This window comes from Triturus cristatus, chromosome 2_2 (genome assembly GCF_964204655.1).
Source record: "Triturus cristatus chromosome 2_2, aTriCri1.1, whole genome shotgun sequence".
NCBI classification, from domain to species: domain Eukaryota; kingdom Metazoa; phylum Chordata; class Amphibia; order Caudata; family Salamandridae; genus Triturus; species Triturus cristatus.
The window spans coordinates 218796874-218817169 of record NC_140582.1 but is presented as its reverse complement, the minus strand read 5'-3'; the positions used below and the strand labels follow the sequence as shown (position 1 = coordinate 218817169).

Below are 20296 nucleotides of genomic sequence, written 5' to 3'. Positions count from 1 at the left end.
AAATAACATGAATAAACATAGCCATGCTGAAAGAAACTCACCTGAACAGACAAAAGGGGGTAGCCCAGCAGAGGCACTGTTTGAAGTCGCACAACATTTACAGAGTACTCTGCCTTTGCCAGAGGGATGCTGCTCTGGGTGGAACCTAGAGTACACTTCCAGATCCTTGATGGGGAAAAAGCTGATACAGAGAGGTGATGTACCATCCTTGGCTAGCAGGTTTATTATGATTGTGATATTGATGCCCCTAAAGCCACACAGGGTCTCTTCCTCAACAAAAATTTTCACACTAAGCCCTTTTATGCCCCGGTCTGTCTTCACTGGGGGAGATTTCAACTCCGTAGCTAACTAACCTGGACTGCTCCCACCCTAGCCTGAAAGATTGTACTGCCACTCGTTTAACTAGTTGATCTCACGATTGGCATGACTACTGGGGACTCACAGACGCATGGAGGATGTCCCACTCAAAATACTGAGACTACTCCTACTTCTCCTCCCAACATGAACTTCATGTCCGAGCTGACACATTCTTATGCTCATTTGATATACTACAATCCATACTAGGCACTGAATACCTGACAAGGATCATTTCAAACCCAGCCCACTACTTATGACCCTGGCCTTGTCCAAAGTGCTGACTTGTATTCCGAGTTGAAAATAGACACCCTAAATGACCCTACCTTTTGAGAGACCATAGGGTAAGGGGTCTAAAATTATTTCACTGACTATGGCACTGTCTTTGGTGTTCTCTGAGTGGAAGTCGTTCAAAGTGGTAATATGGGGACAATGTATATCAGAATTGGTAGGGGTCTGCCAGTTGCTACCGGCAGAGATTGCCGCCCACGAGACGAAACTGAGACATTTGGAACATGACAGGCCAGGGAACACGGAGTGAAAACAAGAGTTGCTAGATGCCAAAGAGAAAGTGGCATAATGCGTTGAATGCCTCTGCTGTTTCGACTGTAAGGAGCATATGACCCGAGCACATGTCGAACAAGACAAGGTGGGAACTCTGTTGGTGGGGTTGGCTAACCCCACCAAGACTTACTTATGCCTACTACCCCTTCTGGGGTATAGGACATCAACCTGGACTCTCCAGCCATCACTGTCCTGCGTTTTTCTTTCAATCTGACTCCAGATGTAACCCATCTCCTTGCAGTCAGCCTCAAGGACTGGACGCCAGGTGTTTCTTAGATTTCCTCTTTTCCTTCTTCCTTGAAGGTTTGAGGCGAGGGCTTTCCTGGTGGTGTTATGCTGCTGGCTTACAGAGGGTGTGACCTATGCAGCCCCAGCATCTCTTCATGAGCAAGGAGTTGGAAAGTGTGCTGCCTGTTGTTGTTGTTGTTGCTCCTGATGGTGTTTGGCGAGCAGATTTGGAGGATTTTCCTCAGACTGGTCCGGATTTTGTTGGTGGTGGACACTTGTTCTCCAAGCTTATGCTCAATACAAAATGAGTGATTTTACATTGGTGTTTAAAATGCCTAATTTTGGTTTGCAGTGTTATGTCCTTCGAGCGCCAGATCTTCTTTAGTTGAATGAAGGCAGACTTTGTTTTGCTGATTCTTGTCTTGATGTCGGTGTCTGTGCAGGACTGTTTGTCAATGACACTGCACAGGTAGGTGAAGGCCTCAACCTCTTTAGTGCCTCGCCTGCAAGAGTGATTGCGGTTGTGCTGGGCATTTTAGCCTTCAGGATCTTGGTTTGTTTTTCTCCTGTGGACTTTGAGGCCAATTTGTGCTGATGTGACTGCTGTTTTGTCGGTTGTCTCTTGCATCTGCAGATTGGTATCGGAGAATAGGACCAGGTTGTCTGCAAAACCCCTACTGTTAGATCTGGGGGTCTCTAGTTGGCAGAGGTAGGTACCACTGTCCAAATAGGGACCCTTACGTCTAGTCAGGGCAAGGGGGATACTCTCTTTAGATAACCCCTGCTCACCCCCTTGGTAGCTTGGCACAAGCAGACAGGCTTATCAAAGGCAATGTGTAAAGTATTTGTACCAACACTCACAGTAACACAGTGAAAACACCACAAATGGATTCCACACCAGTGTAGATAAATAAAGTACTTTTATATAAACTACACAAGACCAAAACGACAAAAAATCCAACATACACAGTTCAAGAATATGGCTTCAAAAGAGTTCTTAACTTAGCGACAAAATAATCCACATTAGCGTCAATTTTAGCCAACAGTACCTGGTGATGCGATTAAAGTTCCTAGCGGCGCTCAGGGGTTGAAAAACAAGCAACCGCGTCAGTCCTGAGACCCTGGGGAGGCGATGCGACAACCCCGCTGCACATAGCGGGCGTGTACGACGAATCCTTTTGTATGGGGAGTGAGGCGATACTTGTATGGATTCCAAGGCGTAGCTTCTCCGGTAGAAATTTACTCGCAAAGGCACGATGCAACGATCTTCGATGTCTCTGCGACTATGTTCGCAGCGACGAAATGCGGCCCGCTAATGAGTGGTGTGACGATCTCACTCAGCGGCGGCAGGCTCTACGACGATACTCGCAGCGACGGGAATCTTCCCGCTCCCGGGGCGATGCGCTCCGAAGATGAACGCGGTGTTGACGTTGCAGCAGCGACAGGCGCTGCAACGATCTTCACGGCGATCAGAAATTTTCTTGCTAAGCCGGCGGTGCGTGAAAAAGTTGCAGATCAAGAGAAGGTCAGCTTCCCAACAGCAGGCACAACTTCCAGAGGCCCCACAATTGGATCAAGCCCTCTAGGAAGGGCAGAACTCGCACAGCAGAGTTCAGGGGGAAGCTGGGGGTGAAGTCCTTTTGTTCCTGGGACTTCTTAACAGGAGGCCAGCTCTACTCAGGCCCTTGGAGATTCCTTCAAGCCAGGGGACACAGCACACAGGAAAGTCCTTCCTCTCTCCTTGGCAGCAAAGCAACTGCAGGTCAGCCTTACAGCAGGTCAGTCCTTCTTCAGTCTTCCATCTTTCTCCTTGGCAGAGGTTCCTTCTTGATTCCAGGATGATCTAATTTCTTGGGATCAGGGTCCCAATATTTATACCCCCAAATCCTTTGTCCTCTGAAGGCTGAGGGGCCTTTGCCCAGTCCAAACCAGTTCTGGAGCACTCTGTTTACATGACTCCTGCTTTCTTTTCACAGTGCAGGGCAGAAACATCAGACGCCCCACAGGAGGTGGAGCCAGCATTGTGGAGGGAAAGCACAGCCCTGGAGCACTTTGTTTTTGTTTTTTTGTTTTTTTTTTTGTTTTTTGAAACCGTTTATTACAAAACACATAAAAATATACAAGGATGGGCCTACAACCTTCCGGCCGGCCGCTAGTAAACAAAAGGAGCATATGATACACATTGTAGAGCGTGCATTGCGGCTGAGGAAGAAGCACAGGAGTTAACAGCGTTGATAGCAACACCATCCGGACCACACTATACGGTTTCATTTTAAACTGAAAGAACAACCAAAAGAACAAACCCACAAGGCAATCCACAGTCAGAAATAGCAGCATGTGCTCCCCTAGAAGGGGGACCCTACCAGTCCATGGGAGTATCAATAAGGGGAAGAAATCAGGACTAGGGCTGGGTAAACTCAATGCCCGGAGCGACGGAAGAGGGATCGGCTAGGGGGATGGGGCCGGCGACAGATCGGGCAATAACGGCGGGGCACAAATCCCCCCGCGGTAGGCGTTCCAGGGGCCCCATACTTTCACCCATGTCCCAGGCTTACCTCTCGCCACATACACCACCTTTTCCCGAAACATGCACCAGTCCATATGTTCCTTCCAGGCCGAGACAGTCGGGGACCTCTGGGATCCCCACAGTTGAGCAATATCACGCTTGGCCACCATATATCCCAGAGTCACCCACAACGTCTGCTGGAGCACTTTGTTGACATGATTCCTTCTCTCCTTTCACAGTGCAGGGCAGAGACATCAGACGCACCACAGGGGGTGGAGCCAGCACTGTGGGGGGCAGGCACTGTCCTAGTCAGGTCCCAGGTGCAACTCCACCCACCCATCTACATGGAGATCTCTCTATTCAGCCCTGTGCTGACTCACCCTGTCTCCGGGAATTCCCCAGCCCCCTGGAATTCCCCAGCCCCTGTCACTCAAACTCCAGAGAAGAAATACACAACCTAGCAGAGACAGGTTTGAATGGTTAGACAAGAAAATACCTTCTTTCTAAAAGTGGTATTTTCAAACACAGAATGTTAAAACCAACTTCACTAAAAGATATATATTTTATCATTCTGAGTTCAGGCATACTAAACTTTAATTTTCCATCTTGCTCCTATGGGAAGATATGCAGGTAAACATACTCAGCATTCCCCATTATAGCCTATGGGCAAGATAGCCTTTCAATAGTGAAAAACGAAAATGGCTTTAATTCACTACCAGAGCATGTCCCCTACACCAGTACATGCTCTACCTTTCACATACACTGCACCCTGCCCAGGGGGGTACCTAGGGCCTTCCATAGGGGTATCCAATGTGTACAGAAAGGGAAGGGTTAGGCCTGGCCAGTGTGGACACTGGTCAGGTCAGCATGGCAGTTAGCAACTGCACCCAGGCACTGCGGTGGCAGGCCTGTGACACCATTTTAGCGTGACTCCTGTGGGTGGCACAATCAGTGCTGCAGGCCCACTAGTAGCATTTGAATCACCAGCCCTGGCACACTCGGTGCACTTTACTAGGGGCTAACAGCTGAGAAAAATATACCAATCATGGATAACCAATCAATATAACAATTTACCTAGGGAGCACTTGCACTTTGACACCGATCAGCAGTGGCAAAGTCCCCAAAGCATCTAAGCCAGCAAAAACAAAATCCAGCACAGCGTCAAAAATACAGGAGGTAGAGGCAAAAAGTCAGGGGAAACCACGCCAAAGATGCCAGGTCAAACACCTACCAAGAGAGGTTTGCAAATTCTAGAAATCGAAACTGACTGAGGTGTTGGGGTTTATAAACAGGAAGAGCTAAACAACTATTAAGCTGTGCTGTACTCCAGCAGTAGTAGAGATATGGCGGATCACACACGTTTTCAGGAGGATATGCCCCTCCACGCTTCACACCCAAAGACGTAGATGAGCTGAAGGTGGACATAATGGTGGGAGAGATCTGGGAGAAACTGAAGAGGATGGCGTGTAGAAAAGTGCTGGGAATTATAGGCCTCCCAGTTGAGTTCTATGCGGCATACATTGAGACATTTGCCCTTGGCTGTCATTTCTATTCCGAGAGACATGGAATGTCCACTCCCAACTAAGCTTGATGAAAGAAGCACTAATCACCCCCCCCCCTACTTAAACCAAGACCCCATCTCCCAGACATGGCAATGTATAGACCATTATCAATGTTAAACCATGTTATAAGATCCTTAGCCGTATCATGGCCAGAAGACTCATCCCTTGTATGCAGAGGCTCATTCACACTAGTCAATCGGGGTTTATCCCGGGTCGTAATACGGCGTTGAATATATGGAGACTGTTGGCCATCCTAATGGATGACCCAGACATCACTTTGAAGGCTTTGTTCAGGTTTGTGGACATCGAAAAATCTATTGCCAGCCTAGAGTCCGAATTTCTTTATACCGTGATGTTCTGAATGGGACTAGGTCACAGGCTCAGTGGGTGGACACTACTACTATACTCCACTCCCACTGCAAGAGTCCGGACCAGCAGCTGATCTCTGGGCAGTACGCATTTGAAAGGGGCACCCGGAAGGGTTATCCCCTGTCCCCGTTGTTTGCTATAGCAGTTGAACCCCAGGCATGTAGAGCTCAACTGAGCTCCCATTTCGCAGGGATACATACCAGAGGCATCGCACACTATAATCTCGCTGTACGCCGTCAATATGTTATTTTTTCTCAGTGATATACGAACAGACCCAGAGAAGGCAGTACAACTCCTCAATGTTTTTTAGAGACGCCTTTGAGTTGTGCATACACTGGCTTAAAACAAGCATATTCTCAGCCAGGGCCTCCCCCAGTGATGTCCCAGACGCACACTGACACTTCCAGTTCTTGTTCCCAGATGCAGGTTTTAAGAACTGGCCACTAATCTTTTAGCTCTGATATTGGGTGGCGGCAGTGCTGTGTCTGTCCACTCTAGCACAAACTCGAGAGGTGCAGGGCCTAAGCCCAGCTCTTCACCCACAAAACAATTCATGATGACAACGAGCCTGGCTAACACCACCACATTCTCTTGGAGGCATGCAAGCAGGCACAGAATCTCTGAAGCTTCGTTGACCACTTTGACTGAGTGAACCTTTACACGACAAGTGACCTTGGATAGGGAACATGTTTGTTTTTGCCGGAGGGCAAAATCTCCTGGTCAGTAAAAAAAAGCTTTAAAGTTAAAAAAAAATAAAAAAAAAAAAAAAAAATGCTATGATGGGACCTGCATTGACAGTGTCATAGCACTTTTTTCTTTAAACCATGTTGCACCGCAGCCCTCGTTGCTATGCCGTGCCACATGTTTAAAAATATTTGACAAAGCCAATAGATGTTAAATAGGTGAAAACTGTTGGCCTTGCCAATGCTTGTTAGTCCTCAGGCAAAAATTGGCCGTCAGGCAATCCACAGTTCCCTCAAACCTTTCTTAACCTCTTGCCAAGGCAGAGAGGGAGTCTGTATTGTAATACAAACAAACTGTACTTTTTTTATGTCTAACCCAGCATAATCCTAGCAGTTTTACCAACACACCCAACCATAACGGTCACCCCAGTCCTTACAAATGTTGACTTGTGATCTTCATGACCTGCACTAGTGCAACCCAGTAAGCCCCCAGGAGATGGGGTATGAATATAGAAACATATATCTGCTGAACTTAAATACACACAACATTTCTTAAACAATTAAGGTCTTTTCAAACGCAAGGCACACTTCTATGTAAAACACTGTCGCATACTGTTTATTATATCAAATGCAAATCAAAAACATACCGGGTCAGATGTATTAGACCCAATCACACTTTGCCGTGGCGATACTTAAATATTAACAATTCATAACAATGAGAATCAAGTGTGTCACCGAAATCACCCAACAATCTAGTCCCCTTTTTTTAAATAGAAAAACATTGGTTTAAGAAAAATACATTTTTAAGAACTTGTAATAATTTCGCTTAATCATTACTGAAACCCGGGGAACCCCACTGAATCCTTATCGGAATCCAGGGGAACCCTCACTAAGTCATTGGTAGAGGCCAAGGACCCCAGCAGAGAAGGATGGAACATTTCTAAATGCAATTCAGGTCAGCCACCATCCATACTTTATTCTTTCTGATGCATTTGCATTGCTCCCACATATTAATCTGAGGGTACTAACTTAATTTTTAGTCTCAATTTCAAATTTCTTCACATTTACAGACATTTTAAAATTTTCTGTTTTACATTTTACCTGTTTATACTTTATTAGTCTGTTAATATTGTTGTTTAATTTTCTGAACAGGCACGGGCCCCCTGAGTTGGCTTGGCGGACACCAGGGCTCCTCATATCACAGGTTAACCACTGGCCTGTATCAAATGTGCATTTTATTGCATAGTTAAATAAAACCTTTGTAAAAAAAAAAAAAACACACTAACTTTAAAAGTTGCACAATTCAGCTTTAAAATCTGCTACAATTGTGGGGTTCAAGAAGTCAGTATTTCATTAATGAACAGAATTAGCTTAGAGCATAAAATTGTTCTTGCAGTGCCAACACTGTTAAGATATAGAAGTGTACTTAAAGTGACAGAACTGTTTAAAATGGAATGAATATGATCCTGCCTTTTCGTTGGCAACTACTCATGTAATGGTGGGATTCTTTTTAACACTGTGTCTACAAATGTAATCACCTGGGAGTTAAGCCTCATGCTAGTTCCGTCGTAGCACCCTATGACAGCTTGTCTACAACCGCACACTTGAAAGGACTTGAAATGAGAACGCAACAAATTTGCCATCTTAAAGGCTTGCTGGACAAATGCAGATGGCGTAAAGTATTGATTCTTATGCTTGGTGGTGCCATCTGCATGTTAAGTCTGTGGTATCTATTGGCCATCTGGGCCGATAATCCTGCGTTGGAAGAGCACCCTGTCACTGGATCATGGACTGTTTTTTTATCATTTTTGAGTAGCAACTGACCAGGTAGGACTACCTCCTGAACTGTCTAACTATTTATCATGATCCATGCATGACACCTCTTGACAAAAGTTTTTTTGTCGTTAAAATTTTTTAACTGGTGTGTGCAGTTGTTTTGTTTTTTTGAACACTGCGAAAGAGAGGGGCAGTCCCATAATTGTTGTGCTTGAAGTGCTTTCAAACTACTGGTGAGGAAATCTATGAAAGTTGATTTACTATCTGGGTACGTTATTTCTTGCTAGAGCTGGTGGTCCAGCGAGGTGGGGCTGATGTGTTTTAGTTTAAAACACAATTTTACGCACTGGACGGGGGGAGGGCAGGGTTTGGGGTGGGGGTATGGGAATTAGGGGTAGGGGAGGATGGTTCGGGAGGGGAGGGGACTGTTCTTGACTGTTACGGCACTGTTTATCATCGAGGGTTACAGCGGGCTACTGTATTATTAGAATGTTCACTACGGGGCCTCCAGCCCGGCATCTGACTTCGCCGCTGTACTCGGATACCCTCGATGTGTCGTATTGTTTGTTTCTATGCATTGCAATAATAATAAAAACATCTTAAACCTAAAACACAATTTTACAAATGCACTTTGACTCATGCGCTTTAGTTTTCCACGCTGAACTCCAGTCCAATTTGGGCGGGAGAGGCATTGGTAGGCAAACGGAAGACCCGTCTATAGATCCTGAAATTGAGTGTCTCCAACATATTTGCCTCACTCTCACACATGGGAGATAGGACAAACGTTTGGCATTCAACATTCACAGCAGTGGAATATTTGACTTGCCCCCAATCCCCTCTGAATTGTAAAGGAAGCTGACAATAAATGAGCCACATTAGTTTTCATTTCTGCTTTTAGGCAACAAAGGAGCATCTTGAATCAATAATTATGCGGAGATACTTGTACTCACTGACATGAGAGAGCTTGACGTTGTTTAAATGCCAAAGGCCCGCCTTTGTCTTTTTTCCTTGTGAAAATAACCACCTTTTGTATTTCTAGGTTGACTTCTAGGAGATTTCTTGCTGTGTATTCGCCAAGGGTGTTCAGCAGCCTTTGTAGGCCTACTTTGGTCCAGTTCAGCAGTACAATGTCTTCTGCATAGAGCATGCTGGCTAGGAACTCCCCCCCCAGTGTCCGCATCTACCAGATGTAATTCAGCTGGGAGATCAAGGATGAATATATTAAACAAAGTTAGGGGAAGCACCCAGCCCTGTTTCAGACCAATTTTCATGGTCACCTTCCTGGATATGCTGTTACCATTGTTGAGTTTGATACTAATTTATGTGTTGGTATAAAGCAACTGAATTGCTATCAGAAGTTTACTAACTTCCACCAGAGCAGCGATCTTTCCACCCAGTTGAAAGCTGTCTTAAGGTGATCAAAGCAAGCGTGCAAAGTTGATTTTGTTTTTTGGGCCTTGTTGGGCATCATGACGGGGCTGCTGGATTTGTTAAAGTGCCCATGCCAGAACGGAAGCAAGTCTGATTGAATGGGATGATTTTCTGTTCAGTAGTCCAGGGGCACAGATCTTGCAACAGGAGCCTGGTGTAATATTTTGTCCTCATTGTCCAGCAGAGCAATGAGCTAGTAGTTTGACAGATCAGATTTGCCGCCGCCTTTTAAGATGGGGTTCATGATCACCCCTCTCCACGACTTGGGTATCGTGTTTTGATTAATGATGTAGTTGAACACTGGAATGAGGGCAGCCTTCCAGAAAGGTTGGTCCATCTTAAAGAGAAATTGTGGCAGCCTGTAAGGGCCCAGTGCTCCTTCGAGCGTGCTCTTTTTGATAATTGTTTTTGAGTTGCAGATCAGTAAGCAAAGTGGTTTCACAACTTGTTTGCCCTGCAGAGGGCCAGGTTGGCGAGGTAGGGTGGATTTATTGTTCAGTCTACTGTTCCTGTAAGGTGTGCACGCGCACATCTGTCTCCCCGAGCTCTCAGTGGCGTGTGTCAAGCACGCGCACACAGCGGGTCTGCGGGGGGATTGTGTGCCTTTGTTGAAGTTTTCATGTTAATTGCAACTCATGATGGGCACTTCGTTTAACATGAAAACTAACAAATGCACTCAATCGCACCACTGCTGTGCTCTGTTAGGAAAAGAAATGCAGCAAGTCTCCAAGAACACGGCGTGGTCTTTCAGGTGATTCGATCTGAACTTTCAATGAATGCCTACAGGGCAGTATAATCGCAGATGGCATAAGCGTCTCCCACGTGGTGCTATTGGCACCCTTTCAAAAGTAGGCCAGAGGTTTCTCTGCATGGACAGTATATGTTCCTGTGCACCAGCACCCTAGCATTTGAGGCAACGTTAAAAATGAAAACGGATGGTTTTGCTTAAAGTGCTAATTCAGTATCATGTCTGACCTTTGCACCAAATTAAAATGTTAACAAGTGTCTGGTATTTGTCTCTTGAAAAGATGTGATCATTTTGGGATAATAAATAGGTTTGTTGCAATCTTTGTAAAGTACTTTAAGACTAAGGAGGGAATATTCTGTGTTTTGTCATTGCTGCAACGGATACAAATGACTATTTAGGTTTTATGCACAGAATTATTCCATCAATGACTGACTATATATTAATTAGGTATCCTTTCTTGGGGTGGATTGTGTTACCACTTCATACCACTCCTCCCACAAGCCTGGCCCACAGACAGGTCGTGAAGTGTGAAGTAAACAGAACTAACATATCAGGAGTTTTACAAACCGGCTGCAGGCTTCTAGCGATTGAATGTGTATCTTTACTGAACCACAGCGCCGCAAATGCACCAGCAATTCATGTCATGAAGTGTGTATGTAAATTGCAAACCTGCCTTAAGATCCTTCATGTGGCGCTGTATGTATGGAAATGCACCGTCTTTTCACTTTTTTAAGCAAAAGTTCAGAGTGATATTTGGTGCTGCACCCACACGTGCGGTCTAGTTACTGGCACACATAGCCTTGGCTGCAGTGCACATAGACCTTACACTGCCGCACACAGAGAAAAAAAATTAGATGGAACATTGCTGTTCACCTGCTCCTCGGTCACCTTGAAGTTCCCCTTCAAAATGTGCTGTCAATACTTATTCGCTGATGCTGGCTTAAAGGGCCGTAAAAGTGGCCCTTTCCAAGCTCTTGACTATCTTCCAGAAGTCCTTGGAATTTTTTGCCCTGCTAGCGTTGATCAATTTGACCCAGTGGTCCTTATAAGCTTCACTCTCAGACAGCAAAAGTGGGTAACACTCCAGTAGATTGGTGACCCACAAGGAGTGGAATTCAGAATGTGTCCTCCAATGACAATTCTTCTTGGGGCCCTCAATAAAACCCACACCTAAGGTTTCACACACACCTCGCACTGAGGGTCTTCCTTCTTGGTTTCACCCTTGAATGGAACCTCAGCTCAAGGGCAAGGAACAACCCCAAAAGTGTCATTCCTTGACTCCTAAACTGCCACTAAAAAGTGCTTGACTTTGTTCCTCAAGCCACTTTAAGCTGAAAAACACCTCCAGCACCACACTCCTAGAGCTCCAGTGGTCCAGCTACGACATCGACACCAAGAGCCTGCTATGCCCATCTCAGACCCAAGATTAACTCTCAAGTCCATCTCAAAGATCAAGGTGAATAGCATTTGGTACAGCAGAGGAGAGCTTTCATTTACAGTCACCAGTCACAACCTCGCATGGCCTCCACCTCCCGTTCAACATCACAGCAAGAAATGGCACCTCAATTTGAAGAGGCAATTTCTAAGGAGCTTAGGGCTTACACTATATCACACAACAAAAACAGGAACTCTCAGCACCACCCACACCTTCACCCTCACGGTCACTTACCCCTGCTGAGTCCATTCTCAACCTACTCCCACCAGGGCCCCTCTGAAGACCAACCAAAACATGTTACCACCCACTCCCTACCTATGACGGAGGTCACCTTTTGGTGCAGTTCAATGTCCACTCTCTAGGCGATCCCTCTTCGGAATCTCCCCTCTGAACAATACAACTTCCTACAACGCAGTCATACAATGTGCGGCAGACCACAACAAAACTATACTGCATGTATTGAAAAAAAACTTCTTGATTGAGACCCTCTGTAAAAAAGAATGAAAGGTGCAATTCCTGCAGATGCTTGAAAGCGTACTGAAATGCTCCACTGACCTCTTCAAAGAACAAGTCAAAGCACAAGCCTACTATACAAGACCCCATCTTCATTTTGGGGCATGTGCTACCCAATTCCCTTGTTATTTATGTGGCAAGTAAAAGGGCATAGATGCAGGGAACTGGGGCTACTCCTCCACCTGATAAAGAGAGTAAATAGATTGATGCTGTGGGCAAGCTGATATCTGTAGGGGCTGCCATGCAATGGCGAATAGACCACTCTGTTGCCGTGCTTTCGAGGTCTACCCTGAAGTATAACAGTGCCTCATTGACTTGCCCTTTAATGGTAAACAACTCTTCTGGCCACATGTCTACTTTGTGCTGGAAATAGCAACAAATAGAAGTGCTTCAAAACCAGCAACAGAATTCTGGGTTTTACTGCCAGTAGTTGTGCACTGCCCCAAAATCAGCAGGTATCCCACAACGGGTATAGTGCCAGACGCAGCAGCCCTTTCTGGAAAGTTACTCCAATCAGTACCCTGGAGGTCATTCCTATGGCAGCAGTTATGGTAAGGGCGGAGGCACCAAAACAGGATTCTCTGCCCTCAAACATTACCTGTCCTCCGATTCCTCCTGACCACTCAAACCTATTGGAAGGCCCATCAGGATAAATAGTACCTTTCCTACAGAAAGAATATAGTCTCAAGACAAGTGGGTGCTCTCCATCATTGTCCACAGATTATGCTTAGACTTCCAGATCATGTTACCCTTTGTACCACCCAGCTAGCTCATCATTCAAGACGACCTGTGGCTGCTGCTAGAAGTGGTGGCGTTCCTCCAAAAATGAGCAATGGTACCTTCCACCATATAAGTAAGGAAGAGGAGTCCATTTCCTGTACTTTCTAATCCCCAAGAATGACTGGACGTTGGGCCGATATTTAGCATCAAACTGCTCAATCAGTACATCACGTCCGAGCACTTCAAGGTGACGACTCCCTGCTTTTACCTTATTTTGTTTGGGGGCTCATTGGGGCATTCCTGTGGGTGACCAAGCACATTCTGTTTACCTGTAAGTCCATGATCTGTTACTCTCTGTCAGGGACTTGGTAGTAGATTAGTCTGAAATAGTCTCCATCCTTAATGCCATTGCCAGAGCATCCAGCCTTCACGACATTGGCAGAAATCATGTTGGTGACCTGAACATTCAGGTACCTGGGTTTCGGATTTATCATGATGCCATAGACCTCTTCGACCGTAACAACACCTGAATGGTGGCGGCAATCTGAAACCAAGTTGCTTTCTCAAGAACTCTCCTGCTGTTGATGATGGGCAGAATCGCTCTTTTCAAAAGGATCATACTCCCAAGACTATTATATCACTTTTCCAATTTTCTAATTCCTGTACTGGTATTGTTTTTTGCTCACTGGATGTCTTGCTAGAAAATCTCAAACGGAGAAATGGATGTTAAAGAGTTGTGCTGCAGAAGCTTAGGTTGCCAGCTGACCGAGGCGGTCTTGGGGCTCTCAACAGTGAACATTATTATCTGGTGGCTCAGTTACAATGGGTGAGTTGATGGCTGGCTGAACACCATTTAGACGACAGTGACTCTGGGTACCGCCTTGGTGATTGGAACATATTTTACAACTATCTCACTCTGCCCATTCCAGATCTCCTCCTTCTCTACGCCTGATTTGGGTGGCACATTTTTGCTTTCAAAGAAACCTGCACATTACAACCCTAACTATTAACTCTTGTCTGACTATTTCTCTAGGCTGTCTGCGTACTAGGGGCTCTGTAACATCCAATGACCTAAGTGAGACATCACGGCTAGCTCGATAGACCTGAAGTCCCCTGGCATTTTGAAATGGCGCAGAGGCGTAGTCTGGTGCGCAGCATAAGAGAAACCAGTGTTTGAGGCCAGTGGGTACCCAGCTAAATACCGTAAGGTCTAGGGCAAATGGCTGGGGCAGGTAGATTAAGCATGTCTCCCTGTAAATGTGTAAATTACATAAGGCCTGCAAGACCGTGTAATGCAAACTTTTCTCCCTGTGCATGTAAATGGTAATATCAGATGAATGTTGCGATGTATTGTACTTGACTGCTGCTGGTAGTTATTTTGCTTACAAAAATTTGCTTATAAAAAAAAAAAGAAACCACCAAAGATGTGCTAAATTGGCACTCTGTGGGGGACCTCTTTCAGGACGGTAATGTGTTTCCCATTGATGAACTAGCAGGGCACTTAAAAGTTTACAGGGTCAGTTCTTAACTTTTCACACACTGGTCCACACACTGTACATCGGTTGGAACATCGTGATGACTTAGCTAGCTAACCATATTGTTGTGCACTATCGCCATACCATGGACAGTAGTTGCAGGCTGATTAGCTTGTTGACCAAGGTTCTTGGTGAACACACCCAGAATTCCCTCTCTGGCCTTCAAGGTAAGTGAGAAACTGAAGTTGCGAGGGCTTTCCATGACTGGGAATGGGCACTGGCCTACCATTGTCTCTAGGATCGCAAATCGTTTATTTAATTGTGCAACATAGGGCATAACTACCTCTCACTAACATTAACAAGTTTTTTCCTGGGCTTGACGCTAGCTGCCCTAGCTGTTATTTACCTGGTGCTGAATAGCTCCACATTCTATGGTCCTGACCATCCTTGTCTCGTTATTGGCCACCATTTACTCTGTGGCTTGCTCAGATAATAGGGCTCACTCTTTTGCATAGTTAGAGGTCTGCGCCTTGGGATCCTACGCGCATACTTGAAGAAAATAAGAATGTAGCTTGCTTCTTGACATAGCCCTGCTCCTAGTCAAGCACACTATCATCCTAGTCAAGCACACTATCAAACACTGATGGAAAGCTTCTCTCTCCCTCTCCCTCTCCCTCTCCCTCTCCCTCTCCCTCTCCCTCTCCCTCTCCCTCTCCCTCCCCCTCTCCCCCTCTCCCCCTCTCCCCCTCTCCCCCTCTCTCCCTCTCTCCCTCTCTCCCTCTCTCCCTCTCTCCCTCTCTCCCTCTCTCCCTCTCTCCCTCCTCCTCTGGGTTACAACAACCCCTTGAGTGTTTACCAAATGCTTGGCAGCAGTGGCAGCTCATTTCTTGGGCAACAGCATTAATGCTTTTCGACAGCGGGAGGACTGGCTAATAAAGATCAGCAGCCGAACACAATGCTTCACGCATACCCAACAAGCTATCTTACTCTTCTACACATTAGGATTCTGTAGAGATCACTCAAATACATTCTGTTTCCAAATCTCTTTATTCCCCAAAGTACAGAGCTAGGGCACAAAGAGCCACACAGTTCGGTGCCAGCAATAAACTGTCCCGTGAAGAATCTCCCCAACAATCTAGGAGTACACAACACATACAACTGACAACAATACACAAGCCCATGACGCCCCATACCTGAGCCCACAACACTTCCCCTCCCTTAATTGTAAGTCCAAAACATACATTCTTTTTACACAAGGCCCCCCCCCTTAAGACAAAACAAACTGATACCTATGAATTTCTAAACCTAAATACTGAAGGAAAACCTTACAACAATTTCAACAATGCAGTCCTTTAACCATTTAGGTGGTTTCCTAACCCTTTTGTCTGCGGTACTTTCTTCAACACTGGAATGAGAATCTTTACCGTCCTGAACACTGCCAGATTCACATTCCAATACTTCATGGCTTCCCCAGAGGAGGAATCTGATACCTCCATAGAATCGTTTGATGAGTGAGGCCCAGACGCATCTGCCACCTGACTCAACCTTCTCCACTGCATTTTCCTGTGTACCAGAATCAATCAGTGTTCTCCATATCCGACGCATCAAAATATTTGCATTTCACCATTCCATCCATTCTTGTTGCTCAAAGCCACAAGCTTAAGATTCCACACTTTGCCATTACTCAAACGAACCGCATTGTGCAAAACTTCCACCGCTTCTTCCAGTTCAAACAATTTACTATCGCCTTTAGTCACAAACCCTGGTTTCCGTATGTGAACCCAGTCTCCAACTTCAACATTCACATGTTTCTTACTGTTTTTGAAGTCGTAGTAAGCTGTGCTTTTTGGTGTCCTTTTCACATGTCTATGACTTTTCCCACTGACCAAGGTTTAAATACATGTGCTAAACAATGTACCAGGATTTTACTTAATCCTAAGATTCTTCCCTCTTATTATCAAAAAAGGCGATAACCCAGTGGCTTCATTCCTAGTAACCTTATTAGCCCATAAGCTTTCAGTAACTAGACCACCCAATCCTTCTTAGTAGCACAAGCAGCTTGAATTTCTCCCTTAATGATTCTGTTAATCTCTCAGCCACACCATTCCCACTAGGATTGTAAAGCGACGTTGTTTTTAACTTAACTCCAATTCTGTCACATATTGCTTTAAGGCACTACATTGCAATTGCACTCCGTTATCACTCCAAAAAGTGGTGGGAATCCTTTCCAAACTAAAAACATGGTGCAAAAAAACCCAAATCGCTTTAGTGCCTGCCTTCTGCACCACTTTGACTACTGGCCATCTTGAGAAAAATCCATAAACACTATGACATACTCTTGTAATGGACATACCGGTCCCATAATATCAATGGCAATAGATTTCCATGGGTTTTTCAGAAAATGACCCTCACTCATAGGAATCCTAAGAGTTTCAAAATACTTGTCAGCTCTGGAGCATTCCAGGCACTCTGACCATGTGCTCAATTGCAGAATATGTCCCTGGCCACCAAAATATTTTTTTTTGCGACAGTTTTGATGCGCCCAATGCCGAAATGGCCTTCATGACATAACTGCAGAATGCTATTCCTTCGATTGAAAGGAGGAATCAGTCTCTCCCCTCTTAAAATCATGCCACCACCATACAATAATATACATTCCCAAAAAGGTGTAACCTTGTCCGACAAGTTGTTAGCCAAGACCTTTTGATTTTACTAAAAGGATGTATAGCATAGGTACGCATAGGTACTTATAGGAGGAGTTTTCAGCCGGACTCCATCCATTAGTCTGTGATTTGTCATTTACATTTTTCTTCCACCCAATCCAGCATGCATCAAGTTGCAATGTTAGCCCACTTCAGCCATGGACTGACTTCACTATGAGATACTCCCAAGGAGCACATCCACATACAAGATAGTTCCCTTCAGTGCTGGGTGCAGTGGTGTAATCTGTACATTTGTGAGACCAAAAAACACTTTTGCTTTTAGCCAATGTTTAAAAAAACATTTTTTAATAAGCCTGTCAGCTTCCCAAACAAATTTTTGCAAAAACCATGACAAAACACGAATTGCCAAAAGGCTGGCAGCGAGTCCCTGACGTAATGACTTTGCCAGTGCCTGTCTAGGTTTTGAAATGATTTGCGATTTATCTTTTAGTCTGGCTTATGCCAGAGGCCCTCTTTGAGCCATGTGCAAAAAGTGAGCTGAGAAGCTGTTGCTTCTGCATCCATTGTGTGCACTATCACATCATTCCCTATGCCCCCTGGGTGCAGCAGATGATGGTCTGGGTAGCGACACTCTCTTCTAGCTTTTCCACAATCAAAATGCATAAAGCCCAAGCACTTCCCAGCCCCTACATGCTAGAAGGTGTGGGGAATGATGTGCTGGTGCGCGAGAGGCATGCAAGGGAGATAGAAAGGAAATAATTCAGCACCTGGGTAGATAATGGATGCTGGCTAGAGGCATTCCTATTGAACAAGGAAGCACAGAGCAGGGTGGAGAAACAGAATGAGAGGAGTAGGAGGAAGATGCAGGGTAAGAGAAATAGTGGGGCACAGGGAGCGAGAGGAAAAGAAAGTAGAAAAGGGTAGAAGAGCTAGAGAGCCAAAAGGAGAGATGAAAACAGTAGAATGAGTGGGAGCGAAGGGAAAGTTGAGTTAGAAAGAGACTGTAGAGAGTGAGAGAAAAGGAGGCAGAAGGCAAAACGGTGTGAGTGAGAGACATCGGGAGTAGGATGAGGCAGATGGTGAGGTGCAGCGAGTATCGTGTAGTTCCCATATATCCTATACAGGATCTGCGCGTTCAGATAACCTAAACTGTGGGTTTGGTGGCAGACTGGTTCCAAGTACCCCCACCGGATACGTTAGCCTGTTTGCATTAGCTAGATCACAGTGCCACTAGAATCCCATCTTATCGGGGAGAGAATAGTTTCTGACAACACTGATCCCTCCGGATCGTGGAAACAATGTACTACTTTTCGCTCAGTCACTCGTGCTCACTTAGTTTGTCTCAGAGATACACAGACTAAACAGTCTGAGCATTTCAATAAGGATTTATTGAACAGTTGCTATTCTAGTGTAAAATAGATAAGCTGCAACAACCATTAGACAGTAACAGAGATATATGATTAGCGGTACTACGAAAGTAAAGGGATGGTACAGTTCTACCATTTTGCAGCAATCATGAATATATACAAGTACATAGAATAAATGATAAGTGCCTACTCCTACGATGCTTCCCTAACTAGATGTACCTAGCATCTGTATAGGTGTTATGCCAAGAATCCCTCTAGGATCTAGTCAACCCCATTACCTGAGTAAGGAGAGAATATGGGACCCCGTCCTGGTCTCAAGTTGGACACCCGCGAGGGATGGTAGACCACTGCTAGCTGGAGCATCTGCATGCAGGAACCTCAGCGTCTCTGGTCAGTGTGTCATCCGGGAAGTCACTGTCTCCTCTGTCTTTCTAAGCAAGATATCATGTATATATACCCACAGGTCTTCCCAGGGGTTCTACCTTGCTGTGTTACTGTGCCTGCTTAAAGGATGATGTCAGCCCTGAACTTTATACAGAGATATTATACAGGAGATGTCAGTCCTGCTGTTAGCCTTGCTGTGCTTCCAAGAATCCTCATGCATAATGTATGAGATTCGAACTAGGGAAAAACCCTTGTTCGGAATGCAGTGTTGTATCTAGGTAAAAGGTCATTGCCTAAGAACCGTTATGTATGTAATGTAGGGAAGAATATAGGTGAAAGGTTGTGATGTTACCTGCGCCTATATAAGGTACCTATATGGAATATAACACGAGAATGAGAGAAACGGAGAGGGTATTCATGTTTTATTTTCCTGGCTTGACACGTTTTAGATTTTAGAGTTCAGTCAGAATCCTGGCTGGACTCTGGCTTGATCCTACCCATAAATTCCCTGGCTTGGCCGCTTCTAAATAGGTGCCTGGGAGTGCTCTACTGACAGTTGGAGGGTCTAAGTGCGGGGGCTGTGTTGATTAGATTTGGAACTTTTGTTTGTTGTGTTAGAGAATGTATGTAGTAAGAACATACTAATGATATTTGTGTACACAGGGTACATAACGACGACAGTGAATTAAGTGTACACGTATGGCCGATTTGTCATCTTAAGTGTTGTCCACTCCTAAAACGTTTCGCTGAAATCCATTATACTCGAACAGTATTTTCCTGATTTATAAATGACATCCCTTGAAGCAGTCCTAAAAAACGCATTCCGTCAGACTCTGATTCCTATTCTTCTGTGAGTAGATCTTTATTTAGTTGTCACACTGCATTTGTACCCACCAGAAATATCGATAAATATGCTTGTAGGAAAAGCCTCCGAGATCAGGTTGTGTTGAAAAGTTTTTAGGTTGTTTAGTATTTGGATGTATGTAGTTGCTTTTGAGACCTTTGATTCTTAAGCATATATTTTAAGTGCCACAGATCTTCCACTAATCAAGTGTTGTGTTGGCATTGAGTTCTCTCATGTCATCGAGGCGTTGTATGTTCCTTCCATTAGCCATTTATCACTTGAAAATTGTGTTTCTCCCCACTTTGATTTGTATATTATCCTTTTGTGTTTTATTGTTTTTTTTAATGCAAACCTTTCCTGTTGTTTTGCCAAGTGCCACTTGGACAACAAACTTTTAATCCTAAAACACAAGTTAGACTAATGTTGGAGGGAATTTCAATGAGAGGTGAACAGCCTGATCTGTGACTTTGCACACACATGAAACAATCACTTGCACTTGTTTATTATTTGCTGGTAGGGTCAACCTACATGTGATGGAGATCCTAAATTTCCTTTTCATTGCCAGGTCGAAAGTATGCATCCCTTACTTGAAGAAAAGCAAGTTTGCTCACATCTTGAACCTCAGTCCACCACTGAATATGAATCCGATCTGGTTCAAGAGTCACTGTGGTAAG

The 20296-nt window shown here is 45.0% G+C and overlaps 1 protein-coding gene across 1 annotated transcript in view; it reads left to right on the top strand.

The window, feature by feature from the left end:
* HSDL2 (hydroxysteroid dehydrogenase like 2) overlaps positions 1-20296 on the top strand; it is a 208255-nt gene that overhangs the window by 80579 nt on the left and 107380 nt on the right. Inside the window, exon 5 of the mRNA XM_085641264.1 lies at positions 20188-20291. Coding sequence (XP_085497390.1) covers positions 20188-20291 — 104 coding nt within the window. The remainder of the gene's footprint in view (positions 1-20187; positions 20292-20296) is intronic.